The sequence below is a fragment of the Arachis ipaensis genome, chromosome B6, assembly GCF_059453495.1.
Source record: "Arachis ipaensis isolate K30076 ecotype BB chromosome B6, ASM5945349v1, whole genome shotgun sequence".
NCBI lineage: Eukaryota > Viridiplantae > Streptophyta > Magnoliopsida > Fabales > Fabaceae > Arachis > Arachis ipaensis.
In genome coordinates this window covers 138,568,109-138,596,086 of record NC_142441.1, presented here as the reverse complement: position 1 = coordinate 138,596,086, position 27,978 = coordinate 138,568,109, and the positions used below count along the sequence as shown (strand labels likewise).

At 34.2% G+C, this 27,978-nt stretch overlaps 1 protein-coding gene across 1 annotated transcript; it reads left to right on the top strand.

Moving 5' to 3' along the window:
• The first annotated feature begins 25 nt into the window (after nt 1-25).
• LOC107647488 (cysteine-rich receptor-like protein kinase 46) lies at nt 26-3,975 on the top strand. Its single transcript, XM_016351559.3, has 8 exons — nt 26-472; nt 1,363-1,690; nt 1,773-1,898; nt 2,142-2,278; nt 2,343-2,553; nt 2,826-3,048; nt 3,356-3,509; nt 3,643-3,975. The coding sequence occupies exons 1-8, from the start codon at nt 26-28 to the stop codon at nt 3,958-3,960; spliced, it is 1,944 nt and encodes a 647-aa protein (XP_016207045.2). The 3' UTR covers nt 3,961-3,975.
• The last annotated feature ends 24,003 nt before the right edge of the window (nt 3,976-27,978 follow it).

Below are 27,978 nucleotides of genomic sequence, written 5' to 3'. Positions count from 1 at the left end.
TCCTCCTTGTCATCGTCATGGATGCATGGCCAACAAGTTTCTGCCATTAATAACAACAACAATCCTTACTATTCTTTCATCGCTATGTGGAATCCATTGCGAATATGATAGGTCCCTCAAGGGTGACATCATACATCGCTTATGCAGCTACACCAACATGACAGACCAATATTTATTTTTGAAATATCAAGAGAATTACTGGAATATGGTGAATGAGATGAAAAATGACATGGGTCGATCCAAGTTTTCGGTTAGGGAAGTTGGTGACCCACCATATCGCATATACGTGTTCTCACAATGTAGGTTTGATCTTTCTGCTTCTGAATGCGTGCACTGCTTCAAATCCCTTCAAAGCGTTTTTTCCAGTTGCATGCCTGCCAAGGGTGCCCGAACCTTTTCAAGTGATGGGTGTTTTATGCGCTATGATAATTATAGTTTTTTTCAAGAGAGCGTTACCCCTTATTATTTGAGGGTACTTTCTTCCTCTTTCTTTACTTGCTTATCCTTTTAATTAATTGTGTTTTCTTCTTGCTAATGATGATTATTTCCCTCGCAATATGAAGATTTAGAAATATAAATACTCGAGATTTTAAGGGAGTTGTGATTTGACATTAAATTCAGGCTTAATGATGGGTTTGTTTAAGTAACAATGCATGTGATGTTATAGTCAGGTTAGGTGTACACTAAAAATCATCTTACCGGTATAAACACATGTATTCATACATAAAAAATACTGTTTGTATATCAAAATTAGGCATCATATATTTGTGTATAAATATATGTGTAGTTTAACTTATTTATAATGTGTTTTGTATTTTAATGTGTATTTTATACTGATAGCTTATTTTGGTATAACATCTAGTATAATTAATTCATACACAAATACATAGTGAATGATTTGGTAGCTGATTTTTGATATACACATAGCATTATTTGTTAGCATTATTGTGATCCTAAGCTCATAAGAATTGCACCCAAAATGTTACTTGTGTTTATAAATTGTTTCGTGTGACAAATAATGTTTTGTTTTTCGACTTTTGTTCTTTCATTGGATCCATGATAAACCTATTTAATTGATATGGATATTAATGTAAACTTTTGTTATTTTAAGTTTTTAACAATTGCATGAAACAATTTGTAGATTTGGTCTCTGATCCCTTAACTGAACATTGTCATAACTAGGTGATTATATAAGTAAGGACTATTTGCAATGCTCAATTTCACCATAACATTGTCTAAATTTGTGATGAGTTCTGACTAGCTACTCTGATGTGCAATAACTTTTAGCTTGAAGTAATGTTCAAATGATTTTTCTTTCATTTAGAACACATTTAATTTGTCTTGGGGAATGAATGGAAACAGGGATGTAGTGATGCGAAAGCAAAAGATGAAAAAGGATTTGTTGGTTTGGCAGTAAATGTAATAAATAAAATGTCATTCGAGGCACCCAAAAAGGGAGGCTACACAGCTATAGAAGGACGACGTGATGGTTCTAATCTCGTCATCTATGGTGCGGCTACTTGTTGGAAAACATTGAGCCAGGATATGTGTTCTGCTTGCCTCTCAAATGCTGCTAGCACCGCCATATCATGTTTGCCATCAACGCAGGTCCATGCTATCAATACTGGATGCATTTTGCGTTATGCTGATTATGACTTCATTATTATTGATTTGAAAAACAAAGAAAGCGGTTAGTTAAAAATCTCTTTCAGTTGATGTTGTTCTCCTTATGATATGCATAATAATTTAGTTGCTTATTCACCTCCCTCCAGATATTTTGATGAAAAGCACAGCAATTATTCTTGCTGCAATTGCTGTTTGTTCAGTGCTTATTATAGTTGCACACTATGGGACTAAAAATGTTGACAAACTGTGGGGTATTCCAATTTTACGAACAGGTAATCCTCAATAGTAAGAATAATTTTCCTTCATTTACTGGGCAAATTACACCAATCACCTCCTTGGTAATTTAGTTGAAGATTATTAGTAATTTAGATGTATTTTCTTATAACAACGCCCCCTTAAGTAGGTTAGTAAAATCCGACTACTCCAACGCCCCCTTAATAAGTTGTTTTTTCTTTCTAACAGATAATAATATGCTTCTAATACAGCTTTTCCTGTGATTTCAATGTCACTTTAAGGACTAGAGATGACCCCAGGTAGAGTAAAATTAAGCTCATGGTTCATGCAGTTCGAGTACTCGACGTTAGAGAGAGCAACCAATGTTTTCAATGAATTCCATAAACTTGGTGAAGGGGGATATGGTGAAGTTTACAAGGTGTGTATGTGTATATATATTCCTCTACTTTTTCTACATGATGATTTGCGATGCGTTTTGATAGGGAACCTTACAAGATGGAAGAGAAATAGCGATAAAGCGTTTCTTTTTGAGTGGAAAGCAGGGAAAACAAGAAGTTTACAATGAAATTGATGTATATGGCAAAGCTCAACACAAGAATCTAGTTCGTTTCCTTGGCTGCTGCTTCACCTCCACAGAAAGCTATCTGGTTTTTGAATTCCTTGCAAACAAAAGCCTTAACTGCATCTTGTTTGGTAAGTTAGCTATATATAGATTCCAAATATTGTAAGGTCAATTTGACCATGAAATGGATTTATTTTCTTTTGGTGGTATACCTATATTCAATTTTGTCTTTTCTAAAGTTCTCCTCTTTACAAGTTTAATTGTTCACAATTATAACAAATTGTGTCTTCAATATAACAATCATACTTATAGAAAATGTCATCCTTTATTGTGTGACTGTTAACTAACTTTTTATTTTGTGTTCTATATGGTTATTAATTTCTTTATTACTCGTGGAAGGAAGACCCGGAGAAGAAGAAACAGTTGGATTGGCCAAAGAGGCATGGTATAATCCTTGGGGTAGCTGATGGATTGGAACATCTGCATAACAATTCTGAAGGGCCAATAATTCACAGAGACATCAAAGCCGGAAACATTTTATTAGACTTGAAATATAGACCAAAGATCTCTGATTTTGGCTTAGCAAAGTTGAAGTCCTATGACTGTACATCTATTGTAGGCACATTGTGAGTACATCATGTCTTGCTACCTTTTCTTTTTTGGTTGCCCGTCCGGTATCCAGAGCTTTGTCCCGACTAATCCGGACCCGACTCGAGCCACACACTTGGCTGTGGTAGGTGAGTCTCCCAGCAGGTATAGCTGCATACACTAGGCCTCGAACTCGAGACCTGCTTAAGCGAATCCAAGCCATTTTCTACCTTTATTTTCTATTTTGAAGAATCGTTTCTTTTTTTTTTCTTGATTGATCCCTTTTAAAAGGTATATATGATATAATTTTTATGTTTTAACTATATCTTTCGCATGTCATAATAGGGGGTATATGGCACCAGAATACCTTGCTGGTTGTTCCATAACAGAAAAAGTAGACGTTTACAGCTTTGGAATATTAGTGCTTGAAATTATCAGTGGAGTGGAAAATGCAAAATTTGAGTCTACTGAAGAAACATTTGAGACTCTTGTTTCCCATGTAAATATTCTTACCAATATCAGAAATCATGGTGGTGCTTAGATGACAGGAAAATTTGGTCTCATTCTAACAAAACTTCTGACTACCTTATACTTAAGTTCCATTTCTTTTGTTTTTCCCCTAATATTTGTAGGCATGGAAGCATTTCAAATCAAACACCACGTCAAAAATTATTGATGAAAGCATGGAAAATCAAGATCTTGAAGAAATTACAAGAGTTATACATGTGGGACTTTTGTGCACACAAGAGTTGCCGTACCTGCGTCCCAGCATGACAGAGGTGGTAGCAATGCTTAGACAGAAGGATGTTGTAATGCCATTACCTTCCAAACCTCCATTCACTGTTGATTCTTTCGAATTTCCACAAGAAATAGAATCTAGTTGGGAATCGAAAGGTTTAGATAATTCAGAATTGACAGTGCCTTTAAATTTTGGAGAAAGAAGTGTGTAATAATTCTCATTTTTTAATTATCTTAGGCTTTTTCTATTTTGTTTGATTATTCTATCTCTAATACATATATAGTTGGACAGGAAGCTTTTATTTATTATTTTTCTTTTCTTTATAAGTTGAGGTTAAAGAATTGAACGACCACATGGCCAAATGACATTGAGGAAACATATAAGTGATACTGCTTAAAAATGCCAACTAAAATATGAATTGATTCGTAAAGTTTCAAATTCTTCTATATATGTTGTGTCGATATACATTTTTGTATCCTTGAATAATTTTAGTGTAGTCTTAACTCTATTACTCAAATCCTTATAACTTCGTATTTAGATTGGATTGGATTAATAGCTGCTACTATTTTGGTGTATAAATATCTTAGCTCCATCTAAATCTCAGGTTGATGAACTTCAGAAGAGCTTCACACCTCATAAGTCTTCACCTCAAATACCTGCAAAGAGAATCACTTCAAGAAAGTTGTCTCTATACAAAGTTGATAGTAAAATATCGTTAAATAATTTGATAAATTTAATTAAATTATTATTTTACAATTTTCAATTATGTAAAGACAACTCTACCTGAACTTTCACCCAAAAAATAATGAAAATTATAGTTGTCAATGAATGAAGAAATTGAAACAATTCAACTGTCCAAGTGGGAAATGGCTACGTCCCGGTTGTCAATGACTGCGGTGCACACATGACACATGGTTGGTTGTTTATCTAACTATCTTTTAAGGTCCCATCCAAAGTCCAGCCAGTCGTACACGCGGAGTAAGCTTGGATATATATCATTGTCAACTTTGTCAAATTCAATTTGGTCCCACTTAGTTACATGGCGTGTTTCTCAAAACTTCTACCGGAACTACCAACAACTACCAAGTTTGTATTTAGTTTAATTGAGAAGTGGTATTCGTTCAAGCAAATAATGATTTGTTCGGGGTTTGTTTGGGTAGAAAATGGAAACAATAATAAATTAATAATTATAATCATTGTTCAATAATGTGGATTGTTTTATTAAATTAAATAAATATAGAAATTACGAGAATACATCAAATAAGCATATCTCAAGTAATACTCAGACTTCATTCTGTGGCGCAACGACAGCTAACATATTTTAGGTATACTCAGAATATGTGTTACGAGAAAAAAAATGGATAATGAACACCTAAAATGCGTTTAAACGCTGATTAAGGTCTCAGTATCTGAGGTACACTCAAAAATATAAAATAGCTCACAGTATTCGAGATATGGTTAGAGATATATATGAGACAAAATAGCTGAAATATGTATATTATGGTGTAGGTATTTCTGTACCTTAGATATTTTAAAAAAAAATTCTATATATATTCTCTCATTTTCAACCGTACCCTCACAATTCACAATTTATTCTTTTCTCTCTTTTCTTTTTATTTATCCTTCAGCTTTGTTCTCATGAAGAATAATCAATTTTTATATTGTAATTTATCTTAATGAGATAGTAAAAAACTGTGATGAAAGAGTGATTTTTGAATATAATTCAATTGTGATATTGCACATTAACTGTGTTGATACCCTACATGCACTAAAGACGGTCATACTGAGCAACATAGAAAAATAGGTAGCAAGTAAGTTGGGCGAGTTTCACATAGATTTCTGTACGCACTTTCAAGCGGTAGATTTACCAATAGGTTATTCTGCATTGAAAGGGATCAACATGTGAGAGTAATGTTCGACGTACATGCAAAGCTAATGCCACAACTTGTGATGGAGTGGTATGATGTGGTTCGTAACAGTTGTTGGTGGTGGGCCGTTTTCTTCGAGTCCTCAAGTAGTCTTGTTAGATATAAGACCGATCCACTTCGCCCAGTCTCATGATAGTATCGAAAAAGACGACAGCGAGGACGATTCAAATTATGTTACCGAATCCAGGTCGTCGAACGAGACTTCTTTCTGTGATAAGTATGTGCTGGAGATTCTCACTGGCGACGGTGTTCTATTTCTCCTGCTTCTCCCTTTGCACATTTCTCAATTGTCAGAAGTTTCAAGTTATTATCACACTTTGAAAATAAAATATTATATTCTATACAACATTAATATTCATTGCTAATATCCACAAGGAAAAGTCTAGGGGTCAGCAATTTTTGTGTTTTGTAGCCAGCACTTAACCATCAAAAGAAAAGTGAGTGATCTCTCACCATTGAATGTAATCTCCCACCATTAAAAATACTATTGATGGCCAATTGATGGTTACAAAACATAAAAGTTGCTGGCCCCTAGCACTCCTCTATTCACAATATTAAATAAAAAAAAATATGAAATATGATTTAAAAAATAAATCATTCATGTTGCACTATTCTAATCTAACTAATAATATTTTAGATGACTTCAATCCGACGATAAATTTTAACAAAAAAATATAATCTAACAAATATTTTATTTAAATAATATATTGATGAGTATTTTGGTGGAAAAATAAATTTCTCCCAAAACACACAAATCTAACCGGCAAGTGTACCGGGTCGCATCAAGTAATAAAAACTCACGGGAGTGAGGTCGATCCCACAGGGATTGAAGGATTGAGCAATTTTAGTTTAGTGGTTGATTTAGTCAAGTGAATCAAGATTTGGTTGAGTGTTTTATGATTTGCAGAAATTAAATTGCATGGAATTAAAGAGAGCAGGAAATTAAATTGCTGAATCTTAAAGAACAAGAAATTAAATAGCAGAAACTTAGAATGCAAGAAATGTAAATTACGGAATCTTAAAGTGCAAGAAATGTAAATGACTTGAATTGTAAAGGGGATTGGGACTTGGATTTGCAGAAATTAAACAAGGAAAAGTAAATTTGCATCAAACAAAAGAGTGAAAGAAGGTTTGGGTTGAATCGGATCTTGAAGCAGAAAAGTAAATGAACATTAAAAGCAAGAAACAAAATGTAAATTAGGAATTCAGATCTCAGGGCCCAGAGACTAGAAAACCAAGTCTAGATCTCAATGCCTTCCTAGATCCAACAAGAACAATTGCAAGGGAATTGTAAATTGCAAAGAAAGTGGATGAAGAGCAATTAACTGAAACTGAATTTCAATTAAGCAGTAAATAAACAGAAAGATCTAAGGATGAGATTGAAATAGAATTCCTTCAATTCTCCAACCCAAGATCCAAGACAATTGCAATTGAAATTGAAAGCAATAAAATGAAGAGGAAGAGAGTGGAATTCTCCTTCCTCCAAACTAAGAAATTAAAGATCACTCAATATCCAAAACTCTCCGAAAACTATTATGAAAATTCCAAGGGAAAGCTCTCTCGAAGAACTTGAATTCTATCCTATTTATACACTTTCTTCCAATGATCTTCAAGCCTTGAGTTGGGCCTTTGCTCTTGGTGGAATTGGGTTAAAAGAGGCCTTGGTTGATTGCTCATGGAGTTTGAAGAGGAACCAAAACGAACCAATTGAACCGGGTTTGAGTTTTGCAAAAGTTGGACCAAAAGTTTGAGCAAAAGTTAGGGGGCTAACTTTTGCCCAAACTTTTCATATCAGCAGCTATATCCATCTGATACCAACGTTGGTGCCAAAGTTAGGGGTCTAACTTTGGCACTAACGTTGGCCTTACCTTGTGCACTTGTGGCGCCAACGTTAGCCACCAAGTTAGGGGCTAACGTTGGCGCAAACTTTTGCTCCTCCCCTTATAGTTTTCATGTGCCAACGTTAGCCTCCAAGTTAGGGGCTAACGTTGGCGCAAACTTTTGGTGCCCAGGGGTGATTTTCATCATGCCAACGTTAGCCTCCAAGTTAGGGGCTAACGTTGGCGCAAACTTTTGGTACCCAGGGAGTGATTTTCAAGTTCCAACGTTAGCCCAAAAGTTAGGGGCTAACGTTGGGGCTAACTTTTCACCCAAAAGTTTGTGCAAAAGTTTGAGGCTAACTTTAGGTCCAGCTTTTTGCTTCCTGGTTCAATTTCACTTATTCCATTGTCTTCTCTTTACTCCTAGCCATTCCTTCTTGCTTCAACCTTTCTCCAAGCTTTCTTCACCTATCATTAATCAACCAAACACATCAAAGCTATGCTTAAAATCATGAGATATTCATTCTTTCATAATATGTGACAATTATAGTATAAAACCTCATGAAATAGCATGAATTCATACATGGTTGATTCAATCAAAGGAAACATGAAAATCTACCTAATTGGCTTGCTTGTAGCTCAAGAAAGTGCATAATTCTAATGAAAACAAAAGAAAAAGACTAGTTAAAATAGGCTAAGATGACTTGTCATCACAACACCAAACTTAAAGCTTGCTTGTCCTCAAGCAAGAAATAAATTTATGCTCCAAGGTTCTTTCAATTAAGATGGATTGAAGAATAACTTGTAAAGTCCAGTGAGTGAAGTGATCAGGTACAGTGGGGTGAACTCTAAATCATGTGCTCTTGCAAGGGCTTCAGTGCTTACTAGTCCTCACATATTGGGAGTCTTAGGTCTTAGGATTTTCATCCAAATGGTGTCATGGAGATCTCTATATATGTAATCACCTTGAAGCAGCTTATAGTTTCTGTGCTTTGGCCTCGACTCTAAGTATCATGTCTCAAAGCGGCTCTTTAGATAAACTTTCAATCAATACTCCTAAACCAGTTGGTTTTAAGGTATTAGGTGTTAAAGCACCCCTAAGGATTTACTTACTCAAGCCTCTTTCTTTGACACAACTCAACCACAAGCATTTACTAGGCTAACAACTCTTTGAGTTTTGTTTCTTTTTTTCTTTTTTTGCCTAGTAATTGATGCTCAGAGCCTTGGGCCATAATCTTTTTGTTTTTGTATTTTCTTTTCTTTCTTTTGTTTTGTTTGCTGCTTCTTGGATCAATAGATTTTTGAGAATCTCCACAATACTTCTTTGGACTTCATGTCCTGCCTATGAGCTCCCATGCAAGTTTTCACAAGCATGCAACCTCAATACATAATCATACAACTAGAACCGCCACTTCTCCTAATCTTTTGCTTGCCTCAAATTTGATTTATTCCTCAATCCTTCTTCTCAAAGAACTTTCATGTGATGCATTTCTTGAAAATTGAGTGCAAACAAGTTTTGAAGATAAGAATGTTGTGATTGATCAGACATCTTGCTTATTGAATTATAAGAAAAAAACTATGCTATGCAGGCATGCAGGGGTATATAGAAGGAAAACTATACTATGCGGACAGGCAGGGCAATTAAGGATACAATCCAACTTTCAATCACAGCAATATTTGATGTAGAATAATCACTTAACAATACAACCTGTTGGAGTTCAATTGCTTTCCTTTTTCTCATCATCATTGTTGCTGACCTTCATGTTCATCTTTCTCCTTTTTGATGATGTTCAAACCTCCAAAAGCTTGTATGACATTCTGCAATGATATTGAAAGTTGCTTGTTCCCCAAGCACTTGGAAACAATGGTTAATTTTCATGATTTATTTGCGGGCTTTTTGAACTTACTTTGGTGTGGGAACACCAAACTTAGTACCTTGCCAATGGTTAACCATGTGTGATAATTTCTTTTTCTTTTTCTTCTTCTTTTTCAAAAGCAATAAAACTGAAAACTAGGAAACAGCAGAATAGTTAACTAGTTCATCTAACATGCTTGAAGCCATCATTATGCAGAGAGTGAGAATGTGTTTTATAATGGGATTTTGGTGAAACACCAAACTTAGAATCCTGCATTCTCCTTTAGATTGTTTTGGTGTTCAACACCAAACTTAGCTTCTTGCATTATAGATAAAACTACTTAACCTTTTTATTGAAATAGATATGAAAAGATAGTTACTTCCGGTTGGGTTGCCTCCCAACAAGCGCTCTTTTATTGTCACTAGCTTGACATCCTTCACTCTGTGCTCATGGAAGTTGAGGCTTCTGTTGCCTGAGGTTTCCTCCTCTTGCTATGGGCTTCCTTCCCTCTGTTTCTCTTTCCATAGCCCTCTTACTTTCCTCCATGACTCCCTTCTCTTTCAACACAGCACCCTTTTCATGGCTCTTTGGGTTCAGAGTCCCCTCCTTCTCACTCAATTCAGCAAGGTTTTGAACCAGTTGTTCCATCTGCCTTTCAAGTCTTCTGAGTGAAGCCTCCTGGTTCTTGCTTATCATCTCTTGATGTTTCTTTATTTCTTCCCGCTCTATTACCATCATTTCTTGAATTTTTATGGACCTCTCCATCAGCATTTCTAGAATATAGATTCTTTGAAAGGTTGGAAGTGGTTGTGGCTGTGTCAATTGTGGTGGTTGATGAAGGTCATTTTGAGTGAATGGTGAGGTAGGACGGGGTTGGAAGTGTGTGTGATTGTTGTTGTGGGGGTGTGTTTTAAGTTGGTTTTTGAAGCTGGGGTTGTTGCAGTTGAAGTCCCTTGGTTTTTGGTTTTGGTTCTCAACCCCCCTCCCATTAGAATGAGTCCTCCAAGGTGGATTGTACACATCATTCTGAGGCCTGTGTTGGATCATGCTAGAGTGATTGCTTGGAGATTGTAGTTGCTCATAATTCTGTTGCTCATGTTTAATGACCCCAAAACTGTGTTCAGCTTGATTACTCCCATATGAGCTTTGAGTCAGGTTGTATGTATGTATTACAGCATGTCTCAACTCAGTGATTTTCCTAGCCATCATGTCCAGTTGTTGTAGAGTCTGCTGATGTATCTGCTTGTTTTGGCTTATTACTTCACGAGCACCTTCAATTTCTTTCTCTTGTGTGAATGGATGCACTTCTGCCTCTGGCTTAACAATTCTTTGTGATGGGTTCAATTTGACTAGGAGCCCATTCATCAGTTCTTCCCATCCGATAATGCTTCCTTGTGGAAAAACTTCAAACCATTGGGCAACATCATTCATGGCTATGGATAGTTGCTTCGAACTATGGGTTGCATTATCATCCAAGGTGGGGATATTACTCTCATGATTGCTAGAATTTGTTGAGTTCCCCTCCATGATCTGCACAGTCACAAAAATTCAAGTGATGATTGAATATTTTCAAGCTCAGAATGTGATTTAGAAGGTTAGCTGGCACAAAGTATCAAACAGTTGATGGACTTGGGAGATTAGTGGCAGAAATTGCTTCTCTTGTGTAAGCAAGAGCATTGCATAGAGCCAGAAATTTCCCGGAAAACTTCACTTTGTTGCTAAAGCGAAGTTTCAGTCATCTCAGGCAAAAATTCAAACAGTTAGTGGGTTAGTCGAAATTAGAGAAAAATAAAGAGAAAATGCTTGATCTAGATCACCACCTCACTTAATCATTGTCAATCTAATCAATCCCCGGCAACGGCGCCAAAAACTTGATGAGTATTTTGGTGGAAAAATAAATTTCTCCTAAAACACACAAATCTAACCGGCAAGTGTACCGGGTCGCATCAAGTAATAAAAACTCACGGGAGTGAGGTCGATCCCACAGGGATTGAAGGATTGAGCAATTTTAGTTTAGTGGTTGATTTAGTCAAGCGAATCAAGATTTGGTTGAGTGTTTTGTGATTTGCAGAAATTAAATTGCATGGAATTAAAGAGAGCAGGAAATTAAATTGCTGAATCTTAAAGAACAAGAAATTAAATGGCAGAAACTTAGAATGCAAAAAATGTAAATTGCGGAATCTTAAAGTGCAAGAAATGTAAATGACTTGAATTGTAAAGGGGATTGGGACTTGGATTTGCAGAAATTAAACAAGGAAAAGTAAATTTGCATCAAACAAAAGAGTGAAAGAAGGTTTGGGTTGAATCGGATCTTGAAGCAGAAAAGTAAATGAACATTAAAAGCAAGAAACAAAATGTAAATTAGGAATTCAGATCTCAGGGCCCAGAGACTAGAAAACCAAGTCTAGATCTCAATGCCTTCCTAGATCCAACAAGAACAATTGCAAGGGAATTGTAAATTGCAAAGAAAGTGGATGAAGAGCAATTAACTGAAACTGAATTTCAATTAAGCAGTAAATAAACAGAAAGATCCAAGGATGAGATTGAAATAGAATTCCTTCAATTCTCCAACCCAAGATCCAAGACAATTGCAATTGAAATTGAAAGCAATAAAATGAAGAGGAAGAGAGTGGAATTCTCCTTCCTCCAAACTAAGAAATTAAAGATCACTCAATATCCAAAGCTCTCCGAAAACTATTATGAAAATTCCAAGGGAAAGCTCTCTCGAAGAACTTGAATTCTATCCTATTTATACACTTTCTTCCAATGATCTTCAAGCCTTGAGTTGGGCCTTTGCTCTTGGTGGAATTGGGTTGAAAGAGGCCTTGGTTGATTGCTCATGGAGTTTGAAGAGGAACCAAAACGAACCAATTGAACCGGGCTTGAGTTTTGCAAAAGTTGGACCAAAAGTTTGAGCAAAAGTTAGGGGGCTAACTTTTGCCCAAACTTTTCATATCAGCAGCTATATCCATCTAATACCAACGTTGGTGCCAAAGTTAGGGGTCTAACTTTGGCCCTAACGTTGGCCTTACCTTGTGCACTTGTGGCGCCAACGTTAGCCACCAAGTTAGGGGCTAACGTTGGCGCAAACTTTTGCTCCTCCCCTTATAGTTTTCATGTGCCAACGTTAGCCTCCAAGTTAGGGGCTAACGTTGGCGCAAACTTTTGGTGCCCAGGGGTGATTTTCATCATGCCAACGTTAGCCTCCAAGTTAGGGGCTAACGTTGGCGCAAACTTTTGGTACCCAGGGAGTGATTTTCAAGTTCCAACGTTAGCCCAAAAGTTAGGGGCTAACGTTGGGGCTAACTTTTCACCCAAAAGTTTGTGCAAAAGTTTGAGACTAACTTTAGGTCCAGCTTTTTGCTTCCTGGTTCAATTTCACTTATTCCATTGTCTTCTCTTTACTCCTAGCCATTCCTTCTTGCTTCAACCTTTCTCCAAGCTTTCTTCACCTATCATTAATCAACCAAACACATCAAAGCTATGCTTAAAATCATGAGATATTCATTCTTTCATAATATGTGACAATTATAGTATAAAACCTCATGAAATAGCATGAATTCATACATGGTTGATTCAATCAAAGGAAACATGAAAATCTACCTAATTGGCTTGCTTGTAGCTCAAGAAAGTGCATAATTCTAATGAAAACAAAAGAAAAAGACTAGTTAAAATAGGCTAAGATGACTTGTCATCATATATCTATTTAATTTAACTAATATATTAATTTACGTTTAACTATTATATTTATTTAACTCAAGTTAAAACTTATTATAAAAATATTAGAACATATCATACCTACCTACATTAATAGAACTTTTAATTAACAAAATCAAAATATCTAACACATTAACTAAATTAATAAAACCTAAACACCTAAGCAAATTTTTTACTGAAAATAAAAGAGGGAAAAAAAAAACTAACCTCAAAATCCAAAACTCCAGCTATGTGCTAAGTTGCATTCAATTGGTTGAGTCTCCGTCGCGAACATATTATTGGGAGGCCATATGTACTTTAGGAACTCGAACTTAAAGTGTTATAAAATTACAAAATTTTTAAAAGCTATTCAAATGAACGAGAATCTAGCTGTTGTGGCCTTATATATGCTTTTGATGACCATGTCTCGGGTGTTGTGACCAGTTTTATGCTTTTGAGCGTATCTCGGGCATAATTGTTAGAACCGAATCAGTAATCGAATCGATCAGATTATTGGATTACTGGATTATTGGTTCAACCGATGGGTCACGGGTTGAACCGGTTGACTCGGTAATATGTAAATAAAAAATAAAAATAGTAAAAAATTTAAAATACATATTTTTATTAATATTTTAAGAATATCAAGCTATTTTAAAATAATATAGACCAGAAACAATAAGTATTTTGTTATTTTTAATCTATTATAAATATTTTTATTTTGTTTTTATATTAAAATAATTATTATTTTTAAATTTTAATAATTTATTAATTAGTTTATATCTATTATACTATTATATACTACAAGTATTTATTGAAAAATAATACTAATAGATATTATATAATTATGAAAAAAAATAAGTGAGTTTATAATTATTGTTAGATAAAGATATAATTAACTTAAGAATAAGAAAATTTATAACTAAATTTAAAATAAATTAGATAAAAGTAAATTATTTGATAAAACTTTTTTATATATATTATAATATGCATACACCTTAATAAAAATCATTTGGCTATATCACAGCCTGGTGGCTATGGATGGCTTTACTTTTCTAAAGGGGAGGAGTTTAAATCCCATCTTAACATTTTGAAAAAATTTAAATCCTAACCGATCGGTCAAGCTGGTATTTACCGAATTTGATCAGTTTTTCACTTCATGCGGTCTAAACATCGAACTGGACCGGTTTTAATAACACTGATATCGGGTAGATATGCTTATTTTTTAATTCTCTCCTATTCAAGATGTGGTACATTGTATATTTAGATAATTACTCTATATTTTATGTATTTTCATAATTTTTATATTTATTTAATTTAAATAAAAAATCTTTAATAATATCAGAAATTAATTTAAGAATGAAAAAAATGGTGTTATTCAATAATATTATATTATGATGTGTTATGTAGAAATGTGAATCTGCAAATAAATAAACCTGCAAAATGCAATCTGTGTTTGACTGTGAGAGAAAAAAATTGCAAAATGTAACCTACACTTGGCATGTTTTTTTTAAAAAAAGGAAAAAAAAAGAAAAAAAAACCAACGGTAAAACGTAAGCTGCATTTGGCATGTGGGTGGTTGCATGGTCGAAACATAGCCCATTTGATCAGGAAAAAGTAAGTTGCAACCATAGTAGCTAGAATCTCGATTTAACTCTTAAAATCTTTCGATATTACGATTTTAAATGAGTTTATCGATTTTACAAAATTTGTACTAAGTCTGACGATTTTACGATTTAAATCTTATTAAGATTTTACGTTTTACGTTTTTGATTTACTTTTCCAATTTTACGTAAAATCTCGATTTTCTCTACCTTGGTTGCAACCTTTTGACAGTTGCGAAAAATAAGATGTAACCTGGGTTTTGCAAGTGCACCATTCTATAAGTAAATATATGTACGACACGTGTTCTTAGGTCGAATCCTTTTCTCTTTGACTTGACCTTTATATTATGTCGAAGTTGTGTTTTGAAGTTAAACAAAAGAGAGAGTGAAACTTGGTGAGTGAGAAGTTGAAGAATTATGTTTATCAACTTTAATTACATTCAGTATTTTTTTTTAATTTAGTTAAAATGATTCGTAATGTTACATTAATTGCAGAGCATATTATTAAATATCTAGATAATTTTAAATATGTAAGTTTTTTAATTTTTTAATTTTTTATTAGTATATTAAATTATTTTTTATTAATGTTATTATTACTGTTATTAATTATAATTATTGTTATTGTTATTGTTATTACTGTGTTATTATTACTGTTATTATTATTATATTATTATTATTGTTATTATTATTATTAAAAAAAGTATAAGTAAACAATGAAAATACTAAACAATGTGAACAATAGATATATAGATGTTCATTTTACTAGGTGTACAGATAGTTATTTTAATATTAAAATTTAGATGATTAATTTAAAGGTGTAGTAGGTTTTTATTTGATTGGTAGTTGTTCATGTTGTTTAAGATGATCATTGTTTACTTAGCACTCCCCTTATTATTAGTTATTTATTATTATTATTATTATTATTATTATTATTATTATTATTATTATTATTATTATTATTATTATTACTGGTATTAGTATTATTATTATTATTATTATTATTATTATTATTAATTATTATTATTACTACAATTAATATCGCTGTTAATATTAGTAGTACTAATAACTATTATTATTATTATTATTATTATTATTATTATTATTATTATTATTAATTCTATTGTATTGTTACTGTTAATATTAGTAGTAGTAATATTATTCTGAGTATGATTATTATTATAATTATTATTAACAATGTGTATGTAGCGCTGTGTATTATTATTATTATTATTATTATTATTATTATTATTATTATTATTATTATTAAAGTGTTATTAATTTTGTTTCTGCATGCTATCAAAAATTTATTATCTAAAAAATTTGATCCACCAAAAAATTATAATGATATACTCTAACATCAACTGAATTTCATCACGTTTTGCGAATAGGTAAATTGAAGGGATACTCTGCACTGTTGAGTGCTTTGGTGCAGCAATAGAAGCCTAAAATGTATCATTAGAAGAAAATTTTAGATTAGACAAAATCATTGTAGGCGGTTGACCAAAACACAATACCATAACTGGAGGGACAAAAATAGATAAAAATTAACATACAAATAAAAGTGCCCATGCTTAAATTCATAAAAAAGTTAACATGCATAAATACGTAAAAAAAATTAACATGAATAAGTACGGATAAAAGTTACATCAAAGGATGAAAAATAAACTAGCTATCCTAAACTCTATTGGACTCTAGCAGAGTTTAGACTTGCACACTGAAGAAATCGACTACGGCTATATCCCTCTCGTCCACATAGAGTACACTGCTGAGGAGCGCGCATATCCCACGAATTTATCTCATTCAAATAGCGAGTTGACTTCGGTCGTCCTTTAGTTGCGCGCCTTAATGTCCAATTAGTGATCACTTTCGCTCACTCGTATCTAGGCCACGTAGATGGGTCACCCATCGGTACAAACTCGTCTCTATAGAGTTTGCAAATTTCAGACATCTTATACACGTCATGTACATATACTTGCCAATCAAGATGCTGGTTGGCGCAACATGCAAGAACGTGGCAACATAGAAGTCGCTCGACTTGGAAATGACCACAAATGCAATATCGTTGCGCAAGATTAACAGTGTATATAGAATCGTCTTGCATTTCACGAATCTCAAACATCTCATTGCGCCTGTCAAACAGGTTAACATATGTTTCCTGCACGTCGAAAACTTTCTTCAACTCGTTGAATGGCAAAATTAGAATACGTGAATCAGTTGCATATGTGCTCATGAGCCTCAACACTCTTTCGAGTAAACAATTTGTTTAGCCAATAGAAAGTAGATCTGACGATGGCAGTTACAAGAAGGTTGAACGTACCCTTAAGGACAAAATTTATGTACTCAACCAAATTTGTTGTCATCTGACCCCAACGATGACCCTCGTCAAATGCCAACGCCCATTTCTCAACACCGATCTCATCGCACCATCAAGTATATGTCTTATCCCGCTCTTTAAGCCTTTGGTAGTTTTTGTTCTACTCCTACTTCGTCCGAGAATAGCCTATAAAACAAACCATGTTATCATAAACAGACACCACAAATCACTCAGAATAGAACCATAATAGCAAATTTAAATACCTATGTTAACTATAAGTTTATGCAAGTATGAAGCCTTGAACTTTCTTAAAAAGTTGGATCTAATGTACCTGATGCAGAACATGTGCCATGCTCTTGGCAGTGCCCATGTTCACCGTATGCAATAAACTCTAGCAGAGCTTTCTCAAACCTCACCTTACCTGTAAGTGATATTGTTGTTGGAAGCACTTCTTCTCCAAGTGCAGCCACTCCCATTGTATTTAATGTGTTTAGATTTTAATATATTTGGTGTTTAACATGTTTGAATTATTTCTATTAATTTTAGAAGTTTATTGTACTTGAAAATTTTTAAGATAAAAATTTTGTTTTTTTTTTTATGAATTTTTGTTTCATCGGGTACCTAATTATCCGAACCAAACCAAACCAACCCGTTTTTAATCGGTTTGGTTTGGTTTAGATACATACATAAAAAAAATGTAAATTCAAACCAAACCGAACAAATTATAATTCAATTGGTTCGATTCTAATTTCACTCTAAACCCAAACCAATCCGACCCGTGCTCACCCCTATTGAAAAGGAGAAGCTGTGAAGGTGGGAGAAGGGATTTGAGAAAACATAGTTTTAACTTTTAACAAAAACATTATTATCAGTACAATAATTCCATTAAGTGTTAGTTAGGGATTCGACAGTGAGATAATATTGATGTAATTTTAAACATTTTGGGGGCAAAATAAGACGATTAAAATGTTAAAAACTATAATATGATTCATCTCTAACGTTGGAGACCAAGACAGTACTTTACCTTTTATATAATCAAAATGATAATAAAAAAAAATTTATAGTTAGTTATAGGGATAAGTACGATTTTGGTCCCTCACGTTGAGGGTCAGAATCGAAATCGTCCCTCGTGTATATTTTGATTTAAAATCATCCTTAACGTATTTTTTTGTATTAAAATCGTCCTTTTAAATTTTTTTGGACAAAAATACCCTTACCACTATCAACATAATTACTTCATTCACCACCACCACCACCAACTGCCACTCCACCACCATTATCAACATCATCATCACCATCATCATCATCATCAACACCCATTGCCACTCCACCACCACCAACGCCGCCGCCGCCCCCTCCCCTTCCCCCCAACCCGCGTCCCCACCCGTCCCCTCCCCCTCCCCGTATCCCCCCTTCCCCCCACCCCCCATCCGTCCCCTCTACCTCCACCTCCACATAGAGAAGTAGAAACATAATAAACAAAAGAGAAAAAAATTGAGACCTGGGAAGCAGAAAATTGGAGCAGGGAAGGAGAAGGAAAACACAGCACCAAAACAGCACAATGAACAAAAGTGATGGATTCAGGCAGTATTCTATTTGTTGAATTCAACAACCAATTACAAGTAAGCAATAAGAATTCAAACAATTACACCCAACTGAATCCAACAATGAAGGTCACATTGAAACAAGAACTCAGCAGCAATAACAACTTAAATTCATACATTGAGCAAAAATCATCCCTGCACAAGCAACCATTAACAATATTTAACAGCTGGTTCACTCCAAACCGCCATGAACAAAAGCACAGCAGCAAGAGACAGGGGTGCAGCAGAATCAGACAAGCCAATTTAGCACTGGACAAATCAATGAAACAGCAACATTTTCAAACAGCAGCATTAATCAAAACAAAAAACCTAAATCTACTATCCAGCTCAGATTTTCTAATCACCTGGGAAGCAGAAAATTGGAGCAGTGAAGGAAAAGGAAACGTGGTGGTGAGGAACGGGCGGAGCAACTCAGCTAGCCTGGTGGTGGCGTTGGCGACGTGGCAACGGTCAGGACGCAGTGAAATGGAAACAGGGGTTTTGCCCTGTTCTAACCTTCGAAGACAATGGGAGGAGCGATGGAGCAAGGGGAAGGGGAAAGGGCTTCGCACGAAGGGGAGGGGCCTGAACGCCGCGGCGGTGCTGGGTTGGGTCGCCATGGCTCGTCGATGGTGGAGGCTACGGGTCAGTGGTTCGGCCATGGGGAGGTTGGTTTGCGATGGTGGTTCGACGCTGAAAGGAGACGCGAGGGGGTGAAGAGGGTAGAGGGTCGCGGAGGTGGTTGGCTGGGTTAGGGTTCGGACAGGGGGTGGTGACGGGTTGGGACGCCGGTAAGGGCGCAGTGGCGAAGGTTGGGTGGCAACGCCGTCACTGAGAGGTGCGGCGGCTGTTCGGTGGCAGAGGAGAGGAGAGTGGGGCAAGGGGACAAAGAAGAGATAAGAGAAGAGGAAGAAGAAAGGGGAGAGGGGGAGCGGTGGCTCGCTAAGGATTAGAGGTAGTTTAGGAATAAAATTAAAAATTTTATTAAAAAGGACGATTTTAATACAAAAAAATACGTTAAGGATGATTTTAAATCAAAATATACACTAGGGACGATTTCGATTCTGACCCTCAACGTGAGGGACCAAAATCGTACTTATCCCTTAATTATAAAACAATTTATATAGATCTTAAAATAAATATAACAAATTTTATATAATAATAATAATAATAATAATAATAATAATAATAATAATAATAATAATAATAATAATAATAATAATAATAATAATTCTTCGATCACACTACAACAAAAACGCTATTTAGCGGCGGTTCCTGTAGCCGTTTAGTGGCGGTTTTGAACCGCCGCAAAACATTTCACGGCGGTTCCTGGGAACGCCGGAAGATAGGGCGCGGCAAAACGGATTGCGGCGGTTTTAGTCAACCGCTGGAATAACCGCCGCAAAATGCCATTTAGGTTTGGCGGCGGTTAATAACCGCCGCAGTATGTGAAGGAAAATTGCTATTACCCAATTTGCGGCGGTTACAAACCGCTGCTAAATATCGGATAGGAAAAACAATTTATAGTTTTGCGGCGGTTTCAAAACCGCCGCCAAATTCAAATTTTCCATTAAAATTTTAGATTTTCTATTATTTTGCCTATTTTGACAAAGAATGTTTATTAAACTTTATTTTTTTTTACTTTTTAACTAATTTAAACAAATTTAAACCAAGTAAAACAGCTCAATTAACATAACAAACCAAATTAAAGTTATGCAAACATAACATATATAACGAAATTGTGATAATATCATCCAAAATAAAGTAAGAATGCTCAAGTGGGATAAAATAAGCCTAACGTACTAAACCAACTTAAATGCAAAAGGTATCCAAAACCATTAATTGAAATTCAAAATTTTTGTTGCGGGTCGTGATTTCCATATGAAGATGGCCCTGCGCATGACGAGTCCGGTGTACCGCCCACAAAAGCCAGCTCTTCAGCAATCTCAACTGGTAAATTGCCTCTAACTGTTGGACTACATATCCCAAGACCTTATGTATTGACTGTCTCTTTACCCGCTCTTCTTCTAACTTAGCCGTCAATTCTACAATCATCCTCTTATCCTCTGCATTGGACTTTGCAGAACCTGACGGTTGTCCAGCAGCGTTACCAAAGACTTGGGTGGGACATGGTCCAGCACCTAGGGCACGAACTCGTCCTGGGTGCTCCTTTCCGAGAACTTGTGCTAGCGAGTCATTCTGTGAAAGGTGCTTAGAGGATCCATCCTGCCTCTCAACATTCGCAATTGCTTCCTACAAATATACAACATTGGAAAGGAAGAAGTTAACAGTAGCACGATATATACAGTAAGCTATATATTGCTTCAAATTTTCAAACATGACTTACACTAACAACACGTGCATCGGGGTGGATATACGAGCCATCTCTTTTCTTATGAGTCATAATAAACAACTCTCCTCTACCAATGGGCCTTCCTTGCTCTCTCTCCTATATCGTTGATATTGACACAATTTAGTAAACAACAACATTTTTCAAGAAGCTTAATCAAAATCTTAATGCAAATGATAACTTATTACCACTTCGTCTTTTTTTCTTGCAAAGGTTTTGGAGCCCCCAGTATGTGTGTAAAGTTGCTTGCTCTGATTTAAAGTGTTCTGTTTACACTTTTTCTATGAACAAATAACAAAACAAATGCAGATGAGAAAGATATGATGAATATCAACTGTAAGGGAATTACTATGTATACACGTTTTTTTATGTGAAAATAATAAAATATACGAAGGCTTACCTGCGTTTCTTCATTCAGGCGATAGTCAATGAACTTTTTCCAATCATTTTTTACAACAGTCAAATGTGCACGTTTCATTTGGGAAGAGTTCAAGTGTGACATCTAAAAAAAGACGCAATGGCCAGGATGTGGATGAAGATGACTCGCATTGGAAGAAGAAGAGTGTTTTCTTTGACCTCCCGTACTGGGAGGATCAGATGTTGCGTCATAACCTCGATGTGATGCATATAGAAAAAAAACGTGTGACAATGTAGTCTTCACTATCTTAAACGATAGTGGCAAATCTAAAGACAATCTTAAAGCTCGCAGAGATTTACAATGCATGGGTATAAGGCCTGAATTATGGCCGGGAGAAGGTGGTAAATATCCTTCTGCAATATTTGCAATGTCGAATTCACAGAGGGATGTATTCCTGAAGACTTTGCAGAATATGGTTTTTCCAGATGGTTACTCTAGCAATGTTGCTCGTTGTGTTGATTTGCGACAACACAAGTTATCTGGGTTGAAAAGTCATGACTGTCATATTCTGATGGAACAATTACTCCCAATTTTAGTGAAGAATGCACTTCCGAGTCCGGTGTCCAATGTGATTGCGAATTTGTCGTCATTTTTCCGGGAACTTTGTGGGAAAGCCATAAACCCTATGCAGCTTGCTGAGCTTCAGAATCATGTTGTGCAAACCTTGTGTCAGATGGAAATGATTTTTCCTCCATCCTTCTTCACCGTCATGGTTCACCTCACCGTGCATCTCGTTGATGAGGTTACTCTTGGTGGACCAGTACATTATAGGTGGATGTATCCAATAGAAAGGTTAGCTATTTGATAAATCCCTTTAGTACATTTAGTTCAATTAATTATGTATATACTAAGCGTTTCATTGTATTTATATAAAAGGTATTTAGGACGTCTGAAGCAATATGTTCGTAATAGGGCACAACCGGAAGGCTCAATTGCAGAAGGCTATTTATCTGAGGAAATCCTGACTTTCTGTTCTAGGTATTTGGATAATATTGAGACTAGAATCAACCGACCAGGGCGAGTTGATGATGAGCCTGTTGACGTTCTTCATAATTCAGGGGAAAGTATGTTCCCAGCTATTGGAAAGGCATTAGGGGCTGTATCGCATTTCGAACTCAGTCCAATGGAAAAACATCAAGCTCATCGTCATGTGCTAGTCAACTGTGATGCCGTGGTTCCGTTCCTTGAGTAAGTATACGCATGTATTTCTAAAACACCAATATAACTATTTTCTCCTAGTGACTAGTTAGACTAATTTTCTTCTCTCCAATAAAGTACATTTAGGGAAAACACAAAGCGAAGCTTGCGTCATTAGACAAGGTCACGAGCTAAGATAGATAGTGTCGTCCATGCAGAATTTTTTCAGTAGTTTAAGCATAAGGTTGACAAAATATTAACCTGACCAATGTTTTTTTATCCTGGAATTAGTACTATATGAAAACCGATTTTAATATAAAGCAAGAATGTTATGTGGTTCCAGGTTCTTATGGAAAGTAAGCTTCAATCGAAAGACCTGCAGTTGCTTGCATGCGATCCCATGATTCAGGCCAGACGTTTTGAGGCGTACAATGTTAACGGGTACAAGTTTAGAACTATCTCAAAGAAAAATGGGATGAAAACACAAAATAGTGGAGTATATGTATCATCTAATACAAGAAGTTATGCAAGCATGCGTGATAATAGAGTGGCTGTTGGTGGTGTTCCGTATTACGGAAAAATTGTAGACATAATTGAATTAAATTATAGTTGTTCCTTCATAGTGGTATTGTTCAAATGTGTTTGGGCTGATACCACTACTAGTAGAAGCATCAAACAAGACCATTTGGGGCTTACCAGCGTTAATTTCTCTCGTCCAATACACACTGGTAATCGTGAAGAAGATGAACCGTACATATTGGCATTAGAGGCTCAGCTTGTATACTATATGGATGATGAAGTAGCTAAAGAATGGAGTGTTGTGGTTCATGTGAAACCAAGGGATTTGTATGACATGGGAGAAGAGAATGAAGAAGCTGAAGTTGGTTTTTCTCCACAGCCAGGGTTGAACATGTCAGCGGAAGGTGACATTGGAGATTTACTGTTGACAAGGGAGGAAGATATAGAAGACCTCATAGAAAATGCCTCAGAGAATTTCGATGATGTCGCGTAATGCATTGTATGAAGCATTTTAATGTAATTTAAAAATGATATTTCTGTCATAAACTAAGTTAAATAATCTCAGCGTTGTACGTTATTTTCTTTGGTTACTTTATACTTGTGTTGTTTTTTTTTTTTTTGCAGTTAAATATTTATGTTATTGTGAATTCTCATGAGTAAAAGCAGACTTTTTGGTTCTTTCAACGATTTTAATACAAAAAAGTTAGTTTACGTTAAATATTTATTCCTTCTACAGTTGTTGTTTTTCTTAGGGTTGCATTTTTCATAATCTTGCTATGTATTAAGCAATATAATTTCACTAGTGTTACATTTTGAAAATAATAGTGAACATAACATGACGGTGGAACATGATCGATGAAAAATGAGGACTTTTCGTCATCCTCTGCAAGCACAACAATTGCTATAGAGCTTCTGTTTAAGAAAATTGCCCAAACTACTAACAAGGGTGATGGTAATTGTCGAAAATATTGCGTTTAGTTTTAAAATTGTCTTAGCATCTTGTAGTTTGGTTTTTTTTTCTAAGTTAGTATTTAATGACTCCAGAGTTCTCAATTTCTTCTATGTATACTCATTCTATTATGTGCATGTTGATATTTTCAGTCTTACCTGAATATTCCGGAGAAATAGTTCCTGACAGTCTAGATGGAGAAGAGTCTGATTCAGAAGACATTTTAGATGATGTATCTTCTGTCGCAATCGATAGATCCATGCAGTTTGATCTGAATAAGGTTCCGGATGAAGAAGAAGAAACTTTAGAAGACCAACAAGATAAACAAGATGATATACATGTTAAGAAAAGATGCTTTGATCTGAATAAAATGCCATGGTATGGAGATGAAATATCAGATCCTCTGAAACGTGAAGCCCATAGATTCATAATAGAATATTTTTCGCCGGGTCAATACGATGTTGGAGAGAAATTTTGATCTTTTAATATAACAGTTACGCTGATTTCCTTAGTTTAATGATTTGGGTCGCAGTTGTACGTGTTTATTCTTGATTTAGGTTTAGTAATGCATAACTTCAAAGAGGAGTAACTTTGATTTATGCTCTCTAAAATTTTGTTTTAACTTCATAAATATTAGAGTTTGATTTTATTTTCTTCTTTTACATCCATGATTGAATGCAGTTTTTAAATGCTAATAACGTCATCAAGAAAATCTTATTGGTAAATTTGTTCACATGAGTTAACATATATAATTTACAAGTAACTTGTGCATATTTTTAACGTAAAACAAATGTAGAGAAAGTGTTACGAGTTTAAGTAATAATGATTTAAACATAAGTATCTTCAGATAGTAATCGTTACTTAAATAGATTATACCTAGATGGTTATTATTAAAGAGAACAATGAAATATGTGGTAATACACATTTTGCGGCGGTTTAAATGTAACCGCCGCAAAATGCCTAACAAGAAGTCACCGGCGGACATATCGCGGCGGTTTTCGAAAAGACGCCACGAAATGCTAACCGGACCGGCAATATAGCGGCGCCGCTAAATGTCGGCCTGATTGCAGCCCCAACCTTTAACCGCCGCTATATGTGTCGCAGTTTGTCTTTTCGCGGCGCATTTACAAAACCGCCACAAAAAAACCGTCGCTATCTTAAGGAATTGTTGTAGTGTCAATTTATACCTTATATATATTGAAATATTTGCTTAAGCAGTATTTTTTATTTTTGAAACAAAAATTTGTATCATAGTAAATTTTATTGTATAATAAAATATAACTCTATCAATCTATAGTGGGTATATATTAAAGTAGTTTAAGTAGAATCTTTTGATAAAATATAAAAAAAAAGTCAATCTTTTTTTTATTTGGTTTTAATAAATCAAAGTCTTTTCGTAACCATTTCTTTTAATATTATTGAATATCAACTGATTTCACAACTTATAATTTCATCCTAAAAATTCAAAAAACTATAATATATATATTATTTGATCTATAATGCAAAAAAATATAAGAATAGAATAATATTTTTACTATAAAAAAATGTTGAATATCATCAGATTTACTGTCGATTTTAGTATCGAAAATTAGCGACAGGTTTACCGAAAAATTTGACAATAAATTCGTCGAGTAAAAAAATTACTATCGGATTCGATTTTCCGACAGTAAATTCGCCAGCGAAATTGAAAAAAAAATTGGCATGATCATTATCTTCGGATTTAGGGACGAAAAATTCAACGGTAAGGTAATTAAATGAAACGCGCTCTTTTGGTCACAGGTTGTGCGTTATTAGCAGATTTTTCCAACAAGAAATCTATCGGTAAAATTGATCCTAAATTCGAATTTACAAACCTTTTCCCTCTATTTTTGTAACATCATCAACCTCACTTCTCTCCCCTTTCTCTTTCTCTCTTGTCGTCGGCCCTCCATCGCCAACATTCACTATCGTTTCACCGTCAAGGAGCATCCTGCTGGAGCTTATTTCTGCATGGAGGAGCTTATTTCTCCCTTGCGAGTTGTTGCCTCTATCATTCGCCACCGCTGCCGCTTGCTTCTGTCAGATGCGATGCTACACTTTCTCTTTCATCCAAGTATGTCTTCTTCCCTTTCTTTTTCTATTTTTTTGATATTGTTAATATTTGTTAAACTCTAACCCTACACTTCTCTACCTCCCGTTTTTATCCCTGAAAAATCAGTATCATTCGTTTACTTGGATGGGACTTTGGTTGAACTGTTCACTCATAATTATCTAATTGTTTTGATTTTTTGATTTTTTATATTTATATTTTCTGTAGAGACTTTAGTAGTTTTAATAAAAATATTGATTGTAGTATCTTAATTGTGTTAGTTTGTTTACACTGAAAATTGATGATTTATTGTCTACATATAACTTGTTTTGTTTGATTAGTCTAATAACTTGAAACCCTCACCCCTTTTAGTTTTGAACCCTAACTGTACTTTTAAATTTCGTTTTAAACTCTGGATTTTAATTAGTCACTTAATTTTTGTTTGGATTACTCTTGTTAATTAGTGGGGTTGGAGGTGCCATGCGAAATTGACTTTCTAGAATGTAAAGGTGTATAATTCAATTACTTTCTTTACTTGGTTCTGTTTTATTAATGTGTGTTTGTATTTTTTTTATTATTATCAATAATAAATTTTATTTTAGTGTTCTTATTCGTTGATATAAAATTATTTTAAGTATGTTTTTTGTGTGCTGTATTTTTTTGGATAGCTCATCATCTTAATATTAATGATATTGTTGAGCTGTTTAAACAGGATAATTTTTTTATTATTTTTATTAACTATTTGCTTATTAAATAATTTAAAAGTGATAATGTTGCTTGTGATTTTAATTTTTTATTATATGATGGATTGTTTTGTTGAAAGCTTTAAATTATGTGGTGGATTGTTTTGTTAAAAGTTTTAAATTTTTCTGTTTTAAAATTTATTTTTATTTTACTAACACACAACCTGCTCGATGAAATTCATTTGATGCACTGATATGCAACATTATGACCTAAACTAGAGGGTTATAAATTCAAATCTTAGATTATTAGCTGCCTAAATCTGTGTTTTTAAATATTAAGTAAATCATTTATTCTTGGTTCATTATAAATTTGCAGTTTAACAGCTTCATTGATTTGGAATCGTATGATGCTATTGCAATGAAATTGAGAAGAGATGAGAGATGCTATATAGCTACAAGCCTACAATGAGTGCCTTTTTATTTTGTCAATTTTTAATGCTAAAATATTGTGCTAGTAATTCTTGAGAATTTAATTTTTAGATAGTCTTATAATTTGTAAGTATCATAAATAATTTGGTATAGTTGATTCTTGATGTAATATAGTAGCATTAGTATAGCCTAATCTCTAGTGCTTATTAATATTGCTTTTTTTATTTATGGTTTAATTTTGTTCAATTTTTGTAGTTGAAGGTTTGGTGCATTTCAAAACTAATATTCCTACTTAATTGAATTTTCTTATTTTTATAATTTTAATAACAAACTTTGATATTTGAACTTGTTTGTGAATTTTTAACTAAAAACTATAGACAAATTATTATAAAAATTGTAAAAATTTGAATTTTGTTAGTTTAAAAATTATTAAATTTAAATATTTAAAATTATATATTAAATTTTCAAACAAATTTAAAAAAAATAAATTTAAGTTTACTGTTAAATTTACTGTCGGTTAAATCCATTAGTAACTGTTAATTTAATTATTAATAATAAATAATATATTACCATCGGATTTACTAAAAAAAATTGAACGGTAACAAACTCTAAAATTTCACCAATTAAAAATTTATATCTGCAGATAAATTTGTCAGTAATTAGTGACAGACAAAAAATTTGACAAAATTTATACTGACAGATCTAATAAATTTAACAATATACGTTGATTTTCTTGTGGTGTTTAATTAATAATATGATAATTTTTCTTAAAAATAACTTATTAATGATATTAAATTCATTATCAATTAAGAGATAATAGTAATAAAGGTCATCAGATGAGGAGACATAATAAAATAAATAAATTTAAAATTTTATAA

What these genes read in the sequence shown, in the direction of transcription:
- LOC107647488 (XM_016351559.3), top strand. Translation starts at nt 26, where the DNA reads ATGGCCAACAAGTTTCTGCCATTAATAACAACAACAATCCTTACTATT. An exon ending in TTTGAAAAACAAAGAAAGCG is followed by an intron (nt 1,691 to 1,772) that starts GTTAGTTAAAAA and finishes ACCTCCCTCCAG; the next exon opens with ATATTTTGATGAAAAGCACA. An exon ending in TTGAGACTCTTGTTTCCCAT is followed by an intron (nt 3,510 to 3,642) that starts GTAAATATTCTT and finishes TAATATTTGTAG; the next exon opens with GCATGGAAGCATTTCAAATC.